Source organism: Tyto alba, unplaced genomic scaffold, assembly GCF_018691265.1.
Source record: "Tyto alba isolate M040663 unplaced genomic scaffold, T.alba_DEE_v4.0 Super-Scaffold_16, whole genome shotgun sequence".
Classification (NCBI taxonomy): domain Eukaryota; kingdom Metazoa; phylum Chordata; class Aves; order Strigiformes; family Tytonidae; genus Tyto; species Tyto alba.
The window spans coordinates 3,603,808-3,620,587 of NW_024881278.1; the positions used below are offsets into that span (position 1 = coordinate 3,603,808).

At 45.5% G+C, this 16,780-nt stretch overlaps 1 protein-coding gene across 2 annotated transcripts in view; it reads right to left on the bottom strand.

Annotated features, from left to right (window-relative positions):
• Window positions 1-3,788: 3,788 nt before the first annotated feature.
• The window catches only part of PLCB1 (phospholipase C beta 1), a 408,321-nt gene continuing 395,329 nt past the window's right edge, over window positions 3,789-16,780 (bottom strand). Inside the window, exon 32 of one of the 2 annotated variants that reach the window (XM_042789375.1) lies at window positions 3,789-7,130. In XM_042789375.1, coding sequence (XP_042645309.1) covers window positions 6,900-7,130 — 231 coding nt within the window. In that variant the 3' untranslated portion in view covers window positions 3,789-6,899. The remainder of the gene's footprint in view (window positions 7,131-16,780) is intronic. The other variant, XM_042789376.1, reaches the window with a different exon arrangement.

Consider the following 16,780-nt stretch of genomic DNA (forward strand, 5'->3'; position numbering starts at 1 on the left):
GCTCATTTTCTGGGAGACATCCCGTATGGCTGAACCACAGAGGCCACGCTCAGGGTTACTTTACTGACCCTGGCAATTAAGAGAGCATTACAAAGCCTTCCCAACATGAATCACAACCTCTGGGCGATCACATTTGAAAGTGTCCTCTTGGGTGGGCGGGAAGAAACCCCTCCAAGAGAAGAATATTGTGATAGGATTCACAGACCTTCAGGCCAGGAGACACTGTGAGATTGTCTGGTCTGGCTTGGCCGTCGCATTCCTCTCCGCTACATCCACACTGACCGCCTGGCACGAGTAACACGAGGTGGCACCACCCTTTGCAGTGCATCATCCACTTTTTCTGTCCATACTTAGAATTAATCATCTCAGGTGTGCTTATGCAGGGAGGAAGACGACAGAGAAGACTGTGCTCTGTCTCTGACTTGCTTGCCTCCGGCTTCCATCTGTCAGCTGGTGTTACGCCTTTTCACCAGCCTCCGGTGGTTTTTCTGCGAAGCCCAACTTCCAACCATCTGTCTATAGCCCAGAGAGCGCACAGAGCTGGCTTTTCTCTGCACCTCCCTGAAAATGCCGGTACAAAACCTGGACAGAGTATTTCACACCTGTAACCTCTTCCCCAGCTGAAGGCAAGTCACCTGCCCTGCTCGCAGCTCCTGCCCTCGGGAGATGAGATCAATGCAGTGACACCTACCAACTAAACTTCATCTTACCCAAGAATAGAACAAAGTTTTATTTACCCTCCCCCCCCCCCTTTTTTTTTTTTTCTTTTTAAATGATTTGCTCCCCATTACACAGCCTGTAATCGCTTATTTGAACAGGCCAATTATCCCACCGCAGCTCAGTAACACTAATTACATTACAGTTCCCAGTGATGGAGGTTGCCAAGCTCTCCTGCTCATTAGCCAGGCTTCCTCCATTGATACAGCAGCAAGTTTTAAATTTCTTCTTTTCGCATGTGTTAAGCTGGCTTCAATTTGTACTTAATTAGAGCTTGGCTCCTCCAGTGCTACTTAAAGACCTTCTACCTGCTCCAGTCTGGATCCAGCCAAAACAATTAGCACTCCTCTCTACACCAGGGTCTCCTCATCATGTTTTGCAGCCCTCCATTCTGCCAATCCCAGGCCTTTAAAATCGTATCAGTTATATGATAGTCAAGGTGTTACCTCCAATATTTTCTTTTTTACCATCTGCAAGCTGAACACTTCGATTTTTTTTTTATTTCTTCAGGTTTTTTTCCCTCAGATCCTCCTTTCTGTCATGCTTCTCCCATGATACTGATTCTGAGGAACCTGAGAACTGAACCTCTAAACACACCCACTTAGAAGTTCAAAGAAACTATATTGTAGAAAGCAGCACAAGCACCCAAGCCTTTCCTCCTGCCAACTGTCCTACCAGTGCACACTACTGAAGAGTCTTTAAAGGACCATTTTTAATCCCAATATGTGTTTCCGCGGTCACCTTCTTTAACTTCACTAGTGACCATCACCTGCTGCTTTTTGCATGTGGCTTTAGTTTCTTGCACTGGCCCTTTTGCCAAGTGGCTTTTCCTTCGCTGCACAGACTCCTCCTTCTCCTAATGAGCCCTTGAAGAAGAGAAGAGTAAGGCCAGTTCCCTGACCCTGAGGAGACACTAGGTTTAATGACAGCCAAGCAAATCCTCCTGTGTGTATTTAGGGAAGCTCCCTGCTAGGAAGGGATGTCAGCATTAACTCTTTCAACTCCCTGGGAAATGGCAGGGTCACAGAAGTGGTCTCACTTGGCATTCAGGTGTCTTGTGGCTAAATTCAGGAGAGGATTTAGCTGTTTTCACCTTAAGTAACACGACGGTAGCCAGAAACTACCTGGATCCTTGGTGCCTGATGTCAGAAGTGAAATTCAGATTTAGAGTTAGGTTCTTCTACTCCCTCTGCAGTTATGGGAGCAAGCAAGAGGTCTTTGAATCAGAGTGCCCAAGTAAGCCAAATGCAGTTGTTGAAGCCAACCTGTCAATAAGAAGCACTGACCTGAATTCCGTAGGTGAAATTTAGTGGCTTCAGGAGCTTGGGTGCTTCAGCCAGGGTGGGTAGATTTGACTCGTGCTGCTCCTGCACTCAGAGCTCTCCCGAAGCACAAGGGGATAATATAGTTTCTGTGCATTTAAAGCCCCATTCAGGTTTTCCAAAGGTACAGTTGCTTACTTTGAAATGGTTTCCTCGGGCTCGAGTGCATGCCCAGGTTTTAGGAGGCCTGGTTGTACAGCCCTTCAGCCGGCTCACCCACTCCCAATTCCTCCCGCCCTGCTCAGCGACATTACCCAGTGCCCACTCCAACATCTCAGCTGGATCCAGACGCCCTCCAGCCCTTAGCTGGAAGCTGCATCGCTGTGAAGGAAACGAGGATCGATTACTTGTGGTGGAACCTGGCACCGGCCCTAGTTATCAAAGCATCCACTTTGAGGGCAAAGCGAGCTCCTCGGTGACCTTCCCCAGCCGGCACTAGCAGACTTACGCTGCTGTGGGGAGGCTGGTTTTCTTCTGGCCATCACCAGAGGCGTCTTGCAGAACCCACTGGAAACTTCAGCGACCCAAGAGGGCTTGCTTTGCGCAGCTGCACGAGCTCTGGCCCCGCTGCCTGGCCTCGGCGACACCGTCTTCCCCTGGGTCGGCCTCCAGATAGCTCTTCCACACAGCCCAGCCCGCCGCCCTCTCTCCTCAGCAGCCAAGTCGGTCCCCCGTGGCCCAAGCACAACAAGTGCCGAGGTCGTCTGCTCGCCCGGCTGTGAGAATCCTGCCCCGCTCAGCCCCGCGGGAGCCGAGGCCCGTTTCCCAATCCTTCCCATGGCCTCCTGGCTTTTCCCCGCTGTGTTCGCCACCACCATCTCGCCCTCATCCGCCTGAAATTCTCGCCAGCGTGCTGCCTCCCCTCGCCTGCCTGCGGGCAGCTCGCTAGTGGGGCCTCGGCAAGCCCCGCTCTTGACTTCTCAACCCGCTGCTCCTCCTTCGGGAAGGAAGCGTGCCCATTTTCCTTTCCTTTCACTTCCCCCCTCCCCTCCGATTCTGTCCCAGTCTTACTCCCTTCTGTCAAATTCACGGGCTCGGCTTTCAGCTCTGTTCCTCCCTTCCTTACCTGCTTTTACCCTCTGCTGTGCCCGTCCCCCTCCTCAGGCCCCATTTCCCCACACCTCTGCTAGGGAGCAATCTGAGCCTGGCTGCCTTGGAGACTATTTATTTTAATAGGTATATCCCTCAGTACACTGGATTAATATACCTGCTTATCTCTTCTCCCAGAGATAATTTTTTACAATGTAAATTAAATGGGGAAAGAAAAGTCAAAAGCCAGTGGAGTAGATTTATTTCTCGGTGCTCTCAGTGGAAGGCTCCTGCAAAGGTACATTTCACAGCACATATGTAATTGCGTAGGTGATTAGCGAAACAGCCGGGACAGTGGAAGAGAAGCAAGGTTGCTATCATTTGTCGAGGTACTTTACCACTACGGCTGAAAATCATGCAATCGCTGTTCCACGGGAGCCCGTCCCGCGGACCGACAGATTTTCTTACCAGCCCCTTGGCTGCCGTGCACTGGTTTTGTCTCCCGTCGTTTCAGAGCACCGGCAAAGGCACATTTTGCCGGGAGGGGCGGGGGCGCGTGCGAGTTCTTGTTCCGGCTGTGGCGAACGCAGGAGCCTGCTGGGAGCCGGCGCGGACTCCCGGTTCCCGGAGCAGAGGGGTCGGGGTGAGGCCTTCGGGGCCGGCAAGGCCTCCCGAGTCAGCGGAGGATTGTGAGTCAAAGAGCAGGGAGAACAACCATCCTGTGTTAAGAAATTTTTATTTGTCCTTTGGATCTGTAATGTAAGCACTAAAATTACAAGTGGAAGAAACATCATGCCACAAAATTGCATAGAATTTTTACAAAAATGTGAGTTATGCCTCTGGAACAATCATAGATCGAGGAACCGAAAAATATGTACATGTTAACTGAAATATTTCATCCTACTTTGAAAGCAAATCATCAAGGACTAATCAATCACAGACACTATTAATACAATGTACAAGAGCAACACTGATTTCAAAGAAAGGCAAGCAACGATGTCCCTTTAGTTATCTTTCAGTGAATGCTTAGCTAATACATGAGCATTAATTAACATAATTATGAACATGTTAAATCTAAAATGTCTGGCCTTCATTAGAATTTTTAAAATTCTGTTTATACTGCCAAACCCAAGCTATTTTCAGTAGTGTAAAGATATCTGAAGTGCACGACCTAGTTTAATATAGACAGCTCTATTCTATACAGCAGAAAGTCCACGATACAGCATTTCCACACATTCAACACGGAACAAGGCAAATACATAAAAGGCACAAGACTTTGCACATCATAAAGACCCCTTTTTCATTATCTTGCTCTAGTTCAAGTAATATCAATATTAAATGATATCTGTTTCACTGAAATAGTTTGAACAATGCAAGATGTACAGTATTACACACTACCTTACACCTGCAGAAAGTGGCACTGTACAGATATAAAAAAATGTGAGTACTGGAAATGGTCAAATACAAACGTACTGTAAAATGACTACAGCTGATAGGATATTTAATCCAACCGGTATATTTATTTAGTTTTAAATATAAATAAAAGGTTAACTGGTATTTCCCCAAGTTTCTCTGAAGACTGTGGTGAAGTCCCGGCTCCGCTGAAGTCCACGGGAACGTAGCGCTGAAATTCAAAGGAGCTAAGATTTTACCGAAAAGCCTGCGCTGTGCAACGGTTTCTACAATGCCATAGTCTTCGGTTTTATTGTGAACACTGCTCTCAGTTTACCCTTTTAATAATTTAGACAATATGTAATTTTCCTTTATAAAATGCAGCATTACATCTCGACTCTCTAAGTTTTCAGTGAGTGATTAAGATCGATTTCAAAGTGCAAAACAAGGATTAACAGAGGATTCACCTTCCCTAGCATTAAAATCCAAGTCAGATTTTTGAATTTCATGTTCACTAATTTCATCATCATAAACCAGAATAGCTTAATCCAAAATATGACCTCCAAACAACATGCAATTTTTCTCTTTCTGCTCTAAGTTTAAAAAAGAAACATAAAAATACTGTTTGTTTTCCAAGATTTGAACTTATATATACATACACCATTATTTAACTGAAAACTTAAGCTTGATTTGTACTTTATTGCTTAAATTTAAATAAAATAAGTTACTTTAAAGTACTAAAATCCTGAGGGAATGGAACTAAAGTAACTGTTACGATGTATTAAAATGCCTCCCTATGTAACTGACTGCTTTCTCCGACTGCTTTTTAATCCAAAATAAGGCCCCGATCTTGCAAACGTGTACGTGGATGTTATTGCCCAGGACAGTTGCACTGAGCCCGGTGGTGCTCAGGAAAACGCGAGTTTGCAGGATCAAGCCTCTCGACGCAAATCTCCGTCTTTTGAGCTCGTTTATCCTTCGCCCTAAGCTGCCTCTTCACCACCCGGCCGAGGGAGAGGCCTCCAGCATTGTGCCATCGGCTGGGGCACAAATAAGAATCCGTCCAAAATGTTTCGTAATTCCTATTTCTGTTAGTATGGGAACCCAGAGAATAGCATTTCTTTACCTTTCCAAATAGCCTGACTTTCACAAAGTCTCTCTGTCGCCTGATATAAATTTCTCAAAATGTGCTGTTACTTCTCTCATGCATATCATACAGTACACTAACTTTGATTGTTCTTATTTTAAGAAGTCAGTTAAATGGATTAATATACATTTTTAAATAACAGTGATCAGGTTTTTATATTTTGCTTTTAAATTTCAGACCTTAGTAAAACTGAACCTCAGCCTTAAAAATAATGGAAGGTTCCATTAAATTTCAAATACTGTAGTCCTAAACATTTTATAATCCTATCAAATTCAGTAAGCTTAAAATATGATACTTAAAATCAATACTTTTGAGTCTGCAAAATATATATCAAATTTATATTCTAAAACTACTTTGATTTACAACACTAACACCACAAAAAGAATTTTATGATTCAACGACTATTTTATAGCAGTATAACCCAGATGTTAGCTTCCAGAAAGATTCTCTCTCCTCGCGTATCCCTGAAACATTTCATTTGGCCAAGAGACCACGCCGACCTCAAATCGAAACATGCCGTGTGTGTATATAGACGGATGTGTGTGCACATATAGCTATATATATATATATATATATATATATACACAAACATATATGCACTCACACAGTGTAACAAACACAGATGTACACAGACACTGACAATCTCCAGGCAGAGTTCTTTTTGTTTTCCTCTCATCCCCACAGTTCCAAGAATTTTCAGCAGCAAGTATATTTCTTCCCGTGTGATAAACATAATATCAAGACAGCAAGCCACCAGTGCTTGCAAAGCTAAAAAGGATTAAATGTTTCAGTGCAAATGTAAAATGATGGTACAGCTGTCAAGGTGCAGTTATAAAGAAGGGAACAAATATGATTAAGTACTGTTATAATACTCTCTCTGGGATCTGTATTAGTTTGGAGCACTTTGCACTGGCACTTCAAAAGGAAATCTGCACACGTTTGTCTCTGTACAATACCTTGGTCTTCATTAAACATTCTTAACAGTGAACATGGCCAGAAAATTACCCATTGTAAATTGGCCAAAATGAAAAAAAAAAAAAAAAAAAGAGGGAATGGTTAACGTATTAATTTTCCCATTACAACCGCGCTAAGCTTTAGGATAATAAGACGAAGAATGAGAATGAAGACCTTTTCACAATATTTTTTTAGAAAATGTTCCTTTTGGGAAATGTGCACTTGAATGCAGATCGCTCCTGCCTCCCGAGGCGCTTCGGCGGCAGCTCGCATCGGGAGAGCGGAGACGGGCAGCTGGGGAGCGGAGCGCCCTGGCGCACCGACTGTTTCTTGGGCAGTTAAAAAGTGGTATCAAACACTTTTTCTGGATTATCTTCTTCCAATTCCTCTTCACTTTGCAGAGGTTTATGATTTGATTTTCCACTGTCAGATGCCAGGGAAGAGGGGGCAGAACTGTGGTCTCCATCTTCGCTGATTTTCCCTTTCATGGCTTCCTGTACGAACTCCAGAATTTCCAAAGGCAGTCTTTTGAATTTGTCTTGATATTCCTGATCAAGTTCCACCTGCAACTACAACAAAAGAGACAAGCTGTCTTCAGGTGTATCTAATGCGACCAGTGCTACAGTATGGGGAAAGTACCACACGAGGCAGGGGGAAGTTAATAACACTTTTTTTTGCACGATTCAAGAATAGATTTCTTTCTTTTTCGTATCAGCGCCACACATCCAATACGCCTGTTGATTTCCATGCAGTCATTGCAAAGCTGAAGGAACATGCGGTCATTTGTACGTAAGGTCGGTTTTGGCTACCATCCCTGGGTATCCAAATCCTTAAAATATATGTGGATTTAACCATATTGGTGTCCATACTCCCACTGGCTTTCGCAAGACCTGATTCAAGTGTAGTATGGATCACGGGCAAGCCTTAGAAAGAGCAAGGCCTTTATTAAGCTCCAGGTAGCTAATCACACATTAATCACACTGCAAACATTGCTTGGAGAACAATGTAATAACTTTTGCCAGATTTCTTGGGTTGGAGAAACCAGTAGGAAAAAGCCAGTTGTCAAAGGGAGTCAGAGAGGGAAGTCAAAAAAAGTTAGATTACATTTCTTAGGGCTGGATCATGGAAAGTTACATTATCTGATTAATGCAGTATGTGTCTTGGACATTACTGGGGAAAAAGTGTCACATCATCAACAGGATGCAAAAGGCATGCAGAAAGAAATCTGGCTATCAGTCTTCAGGAAGCTGTGGGTCCTTTCCCAGTATTTATTTGTATAGCCTTTGTTTTTAGTGCCCATATTAGGATCTGCACAATCCATTATTTAAAAAACATTAATGTGCATGAAGGTTTCAACTGAAGACAAAGCCATTTTTTTCATCATGACCAATATGAGCACAGCAGGAAGCAAAAGGGGGGGGGTTCCAAAGCCAAACCCGCTCCGTCCGTCTGTCTGTCCATCCATCCAACCATCCATCCACCCACCTTCTTAAAAAAGAGGGAGTCGGGTTCTGCTAACTGTAGCTGCAGCAGTTTTGCAATAATTTCTTAGGCAATTGTGTTTTGAGCTGTATTTTTTTTCCGGGATGAATAAAGGTGCTATGAATTCTGATCCTTCGGTTCTGTGCTTCAGTCTGTCCTATCTAGTTTCAAGTCTCCTTCAGCCCATTGCAACAGCCCTCAACAGGTAATACGTATTTTTGCTTGAAAGTTAAGGCCTATACTAGTCTTACCATCCTTGACTTGTCCACAGCATGTGACTTTACCACTACCCCTCCCTCTGAGCTCTTCCAATCCCATTCCCCATGCTTCTGTCCTGGTTTTCATTCTGCATCTCTGACTTTATTTTTGTGAGGCCTCTTCTCCTTTCTCCTGATGTGCAAATCAACGTCCTTAGCTCACCTGGTCTAGTTCTACATTCCTTAATTAGACAAATTTTGCAGCTTTTCTGCCTCAAGATCTAAGATCTGGCTGCTTCTTTTTGGTTACCCTGCTAAAGCTCCTTTCTGCCTTGTTTCTGGCAATTGTCCTGCTGTACTGGCTTTGGTTTCCCACCTCAGTGTCAGTCACAGTACTGACAAATACCGAATCTGAGGCACAAACAGTTGTGTTAAATACACCCTGCCTCTAAAATATCCCACCAGTTGCATCAGCTGTTAGCCAACCGCTACCGTAACACCCTTCTTTCAGGTGGCACCCTTCTTTTCTTTCCTCACCTTCCTTTGTCTTCCGACTTCATACCGAGATACAAATTTTTGAAGGGATCCTCCTTTTGTCTCCATTTTGACAACAGTTCCCAGAGCACACGCGTGACCAGGGGCACAGTGCCGTAGTGCGGTTGGCGGGAAAAACCCCCAAACGATGCTGATCATCCCTTAGCGCCCGGCTCACCGCCGGGGCCCTGCAGCCCCAGTGACCTTCTCAACCACCGCGAGGCCACATCTGCCCTGGCCCCTGCTGCAGAGTGATGGCACCACGGCACTCGCGGGGGTCGGGCTGCAAATCCTAAAATTACGTCCTAGGCAAAAGGTCTGCCCGCACGGTGCAGTCATGCTTGTGGTTACAGTTCACTGCTGAATACCCGCACTGCTTAAACAAACAGGACGGAGGGAGGAGAAGGTGAGTCGTATTTATTCACGATAATTACCCAAAGATGCTAGCGTGGTTGGAGGGAGGTTTATGCCAAACGTGGGACAAAACATTCCTTGGGTTAACCTGAAAGAGGAGCGATGGCAGAGGCAGGACGTGCCAGCCAGCGGGCTCCGGGCACGCTGAGCACCAGCCACGCCGAGTGCCACCGTCTCGTCCTGTCCGGGAGCGTTTGCAGCCAGGCCCTGGGCTGCCGATGCAGGTCCGGGCACCCCACGAAGGCAGGTAAAGTTCCTGCAGGGAGGGGCCGCTCTGCATACAGTGTTTTTTATCAATCTAGGAATCGTGCGAAAGGGTCCAGAGCACTGGAAAACAAAGCTTTTTCTAAGGATATTAATTTCTTTATACAGGAGTGTCTGAGCCGGAGGTGGGCTGCTGCATTTCCCCACCTCACTGTCGCACATGGAATTACTGAATTTGTAAATTTTGGGCACCTCAGGTATAGAAGGAGGCACGTAAGATCAGAAGTCAGAGAAGGTCTCCTGGCTCTCAACTTCCTTCAGTACCTTGATTTGCTTAATTAGGTTTAAGAGCAATAGAAATATTTGAAATCCCTCAGAAACTGAACGCTATCTGAACCCAGTACATCCATAAGCATGTTGTTAGATAGCAACTGTGTCTAATATTCACCTCCTAAAGTGCCTCCAGCGGATAATCCCCCCTAAGTCGAGTGTTTAATAGAAATGACATGAATCTGGAGCTGCCTCTCTCTCTTCAGTGTCTCCAGAGACAGTCTATATAGATATCTAATCATGAGAAGGTTGAAGTTAGTTGAGAAGGAGCAGACAGTAGACAAGGCGGGTTGATTAAAACTGCAACAGTGTGGAAAAATTACTTTTTCTTCTGGATTTCAGAGGCGCCGTCGGTCCTCCGGCTGGCCCGGCTCCCATTCAGAGGAGCACCCCCAGCCCCTTCCCTGACCCCCCCGCTATCCCGCGGGACCACGGCCGCACGCAGAGCGCAGCCGGGGCGCAACGCCGCCGTCCTGCCGCCGGAGCCGGCCCCTCGCCGGAGCCTTCCTCAGCGAGCCCGGCGCTCGCAAACCCACGCCAGCCTCGCGGGGCTTTGGCTCCCCTTCTCCCGAAACCCCCAGCCCTGGGCACAGCGCTGGCACACAGCCGTGGCTCAAGGTTAAAGAAACAAATTGCCTGCTTAACACCAGCTGGCTCAAAAAATCTGCTGTTTTTCTTTTCAGAGCTCCAGTACCCTTCTAGTAGACAACGACGACCACATTCTGTGGCTTTACAGGGACATTACAGTTCATTGACGAACGGACAGCTGCCCTCCCATGAGCAGCAGCAGTCACGCACATCTTCTATTTGGCTCGCTGACAGCACTACAAAGTGCTGCGTCAGGGTGTGTGTGCATAAGTAAAAACCTCTCTGCACACCCAGCGCCCCACCAGAGCCCAGCTCAGCACGTCCTTACCGTTCAGTTTGCTGTCCCCTTGGGCTGCTACCTGTCACAAGTCCACCCACCCCGATTTCTCTGCTCTCTAGCTGCCGAACAAGGTGACCTACACTTGCTGTTAGGATTTGGGAGCCAGACAAGGAGGGGAAAATGCGACTGATGATTAGACGGGCAGATCATTATCTGGACCGCTGTTCCCATTTACACCTAACAACCTTCTTCCTTCTGTTATCTCACTTTCTGCCCTCTTGTAGACCCTCTGTCCTCTGTTTAACCCCCCAAAAAAACCCACTTATTGATGTCACCTCTATATGGCTTTAGTATCCCCACAAGGGATTGGAAACGTTATTCCTTGTTCGGGTAAATCACGCTCCCATGTACTTTACTAACAGGCAATGAGTTAGTACTTTAAAATTTGGAGCCATCATTTAGTGTTTGCAGCGGGGCCCTTGGGGACAGGAGATGAATGTGTTAGTCACGCTTGATGGCTGCGGCCAGCAGCTCTAACTCTTAAATGTACGCTTCTATCTACTACCTTTTATTTTTTCACCCACCAGTGCTAGTTAAAAGACATCAGCAGATACATCAGCTTTACACAAGGGATAAGCATCAGTATTATTATCCCCAAATTACAGACGAAGGAGAGAAATTAAGCTTTGGGTAGGGATCAAAGCTCGGGAGGTGCCACCTTCAGCTGCCTCTGGTTTGAAAGGGCTCTCCTCCACCCCGTTTGTATGATCGCTTACCAAACCAGACACACACCAGCACGGGCTTAGAACAGGCCGCGGACCACTGGGCCACCAAGTTGTCCTCCTCAGAGGAACAGCAGATCCGGTGAGGCTTTGCTTGCCTTTTTGGCTTGACTGTCCTGCCTCTGCCAGCCGTCCCCCCACGGGGGTTTCCAGGGGGGGGGGCCGTGCCGGAGGGGCCCCCTCGGCTTCAGCCAGCCGGCGGGCAGTGCGGCCGACCCGGGGGCTCGGGCCCGCGCACCCTCGTGCCCCGGACAAACACCACCGTATCCTTCGGACCGCGACCACGACCGACACAGCCCCGAGCCCGAGGCGCAAGGGAGGGAGCAGGGCTTTCCGTGACTAAGCCCGTGCCGTAGTCAGGGGAGCTCCCGGCCACCCGCCAGCTGCCCAGCTGCCGGGCTCCCATTCCCTCCCAACTGGAAGGGCTCTTCGGCATCCGTGGCTACAACCGCTTTCCAAAAAGGGTCATCATGCAGAGAAAGGCCGCGGCGACCCTTCCTTGGAACGTGGGAGGGGAAAATGAACGTGGTCATTCAGCTTAAAGCAAGGAAAATGCACTCAGAAAAGGAAACGGATGGTATTATTAAAACTATTTATAGCATTTATAGCTAGCTGTTATTATTAAAACTGCCAAAATAACATAGGATAACGTAGCATTAAAATAGTGACCAGAGCATTAAAAATGGTAACTGTGATCAATAAAGAATTACAGAAGCAGAAGTTGTGGTTTTGGACTCTCCTGATCAAGCCCCTGTAGACTTTTGCATACTTGCAATGTGATCTAATGAACTTCTGTTTCTACCAAGAATAAAAATAAAGTGATCACATGAAAAACGCAGCGTGCTGCCAACACAAGTTACCAGGAGGGCCGAAGTTCACATGGATAGTTTAGGTCAAAAAAAATTTAGAAAATTAAAAAATAAATATGTTAAACCCCTTAATCCTTAATTATGCCACATTTACGGTGTTTCATATTATCTTGTCCCTGAGTTTAAAGTGAAAATACCGAACTCCTTCCCTTCTCACTACCTGAAACACATCTCATCCCTCCTTCCTGCTACAGAATTTTTTTTTTTTTTTTTTTTTTTATTTCAGGATTGTTTTAAGATAATTGTGGAAAAGCAAACAAGCCAGGCTAATGAGGTGCAAGAATCTAATAATGAGCTACCGGGAGTTTCAGCTGTAGAGCAAAGTTAGGAAAAGTTTCGCAGTACCTCAAGCCACGGGAAGTTGGTATCGGCACGAACATAAATGGCAACCACATCTAGGACCTCAGAGCTTACTGCGTGCATTAAGAACAACCAGCGGGCTAAAACATGACCCTGTGGCACACGTGGGAAATTGGGGAATGCCTTTGTGGGCTGGTGCCGTTGCCAGAGTCCTGCGAAGCTCTTCTGCATCCACCCCACGGCCAGCGGCCGTGGCTTGACGAGGCGGCCCCACAGCGGGCTGATACCCAGCACTGCTTCCACCTGACCTCCTCCCTCCCGCTTTGGCAGCCCAAGGGAAAGGGAAACGGGGGGGGGAAAACAGGTCCGACCCATCCCCCTTCCTGCCACGGCAACGCCTTTGAAGCTGTTAATGGGAACACTGCTGCTCCTTCCCGTTGTCCTTTCAAAGCGGCGTTTTGGAAGTCAGTAATGAAAGTGTTCTCCAAACCATCTTCCCCTCTCTTCCTTCCCCACCCGGCTCGAGCGGCCGCACGTGCCATCTGCACAGCGGCCTGACCTCGTCGCATCACTCTCCTGATGTAAGATCCCATGCCAGAGGCAGTTATCTGATACAAAACCGGCCCACTTCTACACGGGCTGGGATTCATCCAGCTCACATGGTTTTTTTTTTTTAAATATATTTTCAGCTCAAAAATAACGGAAGGGTCACTACTTAAAAAGCATCTAAAGAATTAATCTTCAAGCAAAAATGTTTTGAGAAAGTTATGTATGAAATACAACTAGTTACACATTTTGGTGAAAATAACGCCACAAAAAACGCAATTTTGTTGAATCAAACCCATTAATTAAAGCCATATTTGTTTTGATGAAGTTCTTCCAGTGCAAAAATTTGATATGACTCCAAACAAACTTTTTAAGTTTCGGATTTTCCATTCCACTTGCAATTTTTTTGTAAGGCCAGTTTCTTGAGTTTTGTGTTTCTTTTATCTCTCCTTTAAAATATATGTTATTTTGCATTATTCATAAATACTTTGTTTCCCTGATTACACTCTGTCTTTCCCTGAAAAATGCACTGAATTATGAATGAAAAATAAACTAAATATCCTGGCTCAACGATCCAGATAAAAACGCATTCTGAGAACTAAACAATTTGGTATCTACAGCAACCTCTGACATTTCCAACAGCAAACTCTTTATTCTCATATTTTTAAAAAGATTTTCACAATATTTGAGTTCTGGTTCCAAATGTGAGAAATTCTTAAGTTGCATTATTTCCCCTTGAGGCAGAGGGCAGTAAAATATCAAAATAATGACTTTTTTTCCTGTATTTGGTTATTGCATTTTTTCAACAGTTAAAATGCGATACTAATTTGTATCCATCATGACTGTGGCACTATGCACATGCAGTGTGATATTTAATTTCACATAAACAGTACCTGCTCTTTTTGTTGTACTGATGAGAAACTCAAGTGCCTTCATTTCTTCCGTGCAATTTCAGTGGAACGTATTTTGACAAGAGGCAATAACTGGTCACTACACAATTTGTAACAAAAGGGGGACTGCAACTTCTGCAGGATACTTCTGTTTAGCAAAGCTTCCATTTGCCTTTTCACATGTCATTGGAAATGTTTATCTTGTTAACACCAGTGACACCGATCTTTTCGCTGGTCAGTGAAAGCATATTGCAACAGAAATACTGGTCTGAGACTGTGGCCCCTTTCTCACTCCTCCCCTGTTTCTCTAAATCTGCTAAAGCTCCAAATACTTATTTTTCTTCCTGCAAATGTTTGACCCATGTGCCTAAAGATACTTTTGAATAGAGGATTCGGGGCTTTTAAGACTGCATCAGACAACAAATATGCATAATGTCAGCGACCTCAATTTAGCTTCCAAAATAGCACATAGAGGACTCCCAGATTAAGGGTACAGAGAGCAAGCAAGCTGCTGTTCTGCTGCTTTTCATTTTCAGAGCTTACTTAATTAGAAAGCCATTCTGGAGGGATACAGCATTAAAAGACATATGAGTAGCAAGAATTGTTAAAAGCAGATGGGGGCTCAATAACAGGGAGAGTGAAATTGAGGAACAGAGCTCAGGGATCAAGTGATTTATAGGCAGCAATTTTTGCGTAATTGGAAACAGAAGGAGTTTCTTATTAAGGACCATGTTATTCCCTCCACTAAGCAGATTTCTGCTGGGAAGGCAAAGCAGTAACCACTGCTTAGCTGTCCCCACGCCTCGTGGCCACAGTCCCTCTGCAGCACTCAGCGTGCTACGGGGGGGCTGCAGAAGATGGTGACTTGAGGTGAGGATGGTGGGTTTTAGGAGACTCGGGGACTCTTCTACAAGACCCTTCCAAAAGTGCCGGACCCACCCCTGCCATGGAGAAGAATGGCCCAAAGCAAGCAGCTCGGCAACGCAGTTCCTTGGGAAGCTGTTTATCCAGGCCTGGGAAAGTAGTTAACAGCTCTCCCTGTGCAGAGAGCACCTAAATGCTCTCATTTGCTTTTCCTCCCAGTTTCTGCAAGCAAGCGCACAAAGGAACATGCGCACCAAGTTAACATTTGGTCTTAACATAGCTACTCAAGGACAATACAGCTAAGCGTGAAACAAAGCTATTCAGAGAGCTGAGGTTTTAGTTCAGAAGATGCTGAGTGTGGAATCATTAGAGAAATCCCGAGGGCACTCGGCATCAGAGATGGTGCGAGGAGCAGCACTGCACTAGGTAAATGAAAGCCAGTGTGGGAAATGTCTTCACACTGACTGGAAAGCTCCCGTTAACGATTCCTGTCCTCAGACAAGCACATCCCAACTTCGGTGCATGCCCACCGCTGTTTGCAAATAGTGGTTACTTTTCAGACCATGACAGACACAAGGGACACCGAATCCATGACTTTCTCTCTGCCAGCCCTACCTCACACCCTTTTTCTCCCCGATAAAGCTCCCCTAGTCCTTCACACGTGGTCTAACACACCAAGCCGATCTTCCCACCCCGCGAGGTCTCCAGGCTATTCCCGAGACCAGGCGCGCTTGCTCAGCAGTAGCTGTGTTTTTGACTGACCCACTGCTGCCACCCCTGCCTTCCTGTGTCAACAGGTTGCACGGTTCAGATATTCTCCTTCAGAAATTGTCCCAAGATGAGCTTGGAAAAATCACTGCAACAGCTGAAGCATGTCAAAAGCCAAGGAGCCTAGAAACTGTATATTGTGTTATCTTCCTTTGTTCATCTACTCCCCCTTTGGCTTCCCCTGTTATCCTCCATGTTTCAGCTTCATGTCTCTCCCTGCTAAAGCAAAGGTGATTTGCTGTGCCTCCCTAATGTACAGCAAGTCCCCATGAGTCCTTTAATACTTGCTGTCTCAAGGCATTAGACTGTAACCTCAGGGCCTTCATCAACCTGTGTCTCCACCTTTATTAATGGCAACCTCGATTAAACCAATGGGACTGTGAAGAAACCTGAGACCCGGGCTTCTAGATTTTAACACTCTTGTAAAGAAACTCCTATCTTCTTATTGTATAGCAAAGCAATATCTATTCCAAGAACTATTAAAAAATAAATGTCTGAATGATGAGATGCCCATCAGTGTTGCCCAGGTTATACGTGTATTATATATACATATGCCCATACTGTACCTCTGCTGCAAACTTTTGAGAAGCTCATTACAGTAAAAGCCTAAACTGGTGATCTTTCCTTACTGGCAGTTGTATTATTAGTAGTAATTTCAAATCTCTTGCATTTTCTTTAAAGAGATAACTTGTCCTGAATTCTATGGGAGGATTTTCTTCACAATAGCTTTTGTTTCCCATTTCTTCATCAGTACAGCAGTTTATTCTCATGCAAAGCCCTGTTCTGTGCCTTGTAAGCTGTATACTTGGAATCACTCTTCTTTCTGATGACTATTTTGTATAATTGTTTCCTTTTGTGGATAAAATGCTTTCTTAAGCTGTCAAGTGTTTTTTTGATTACTCTATAAATATGTGACCTATGCATCTCATGATGCATATGAATAAAGATAATTTGAGCGAGTTTGAATGGGAAAAAAAAAATCTCTCTATGAGCATGTATAACATTTTAAGGCTACATTCTGCTCTTTTTCATTATCACTGGGGTAAGTAAGCTTCACTGTAAGCAAAAGAGAATCTGCTCAGTTTCAGTGCAACAAATCCAGAGAAACTCCACTGAAGTCTGATCTATCACCAGATACTGCTCTTAGATTATTGGGGTGGATCCAGGGTAA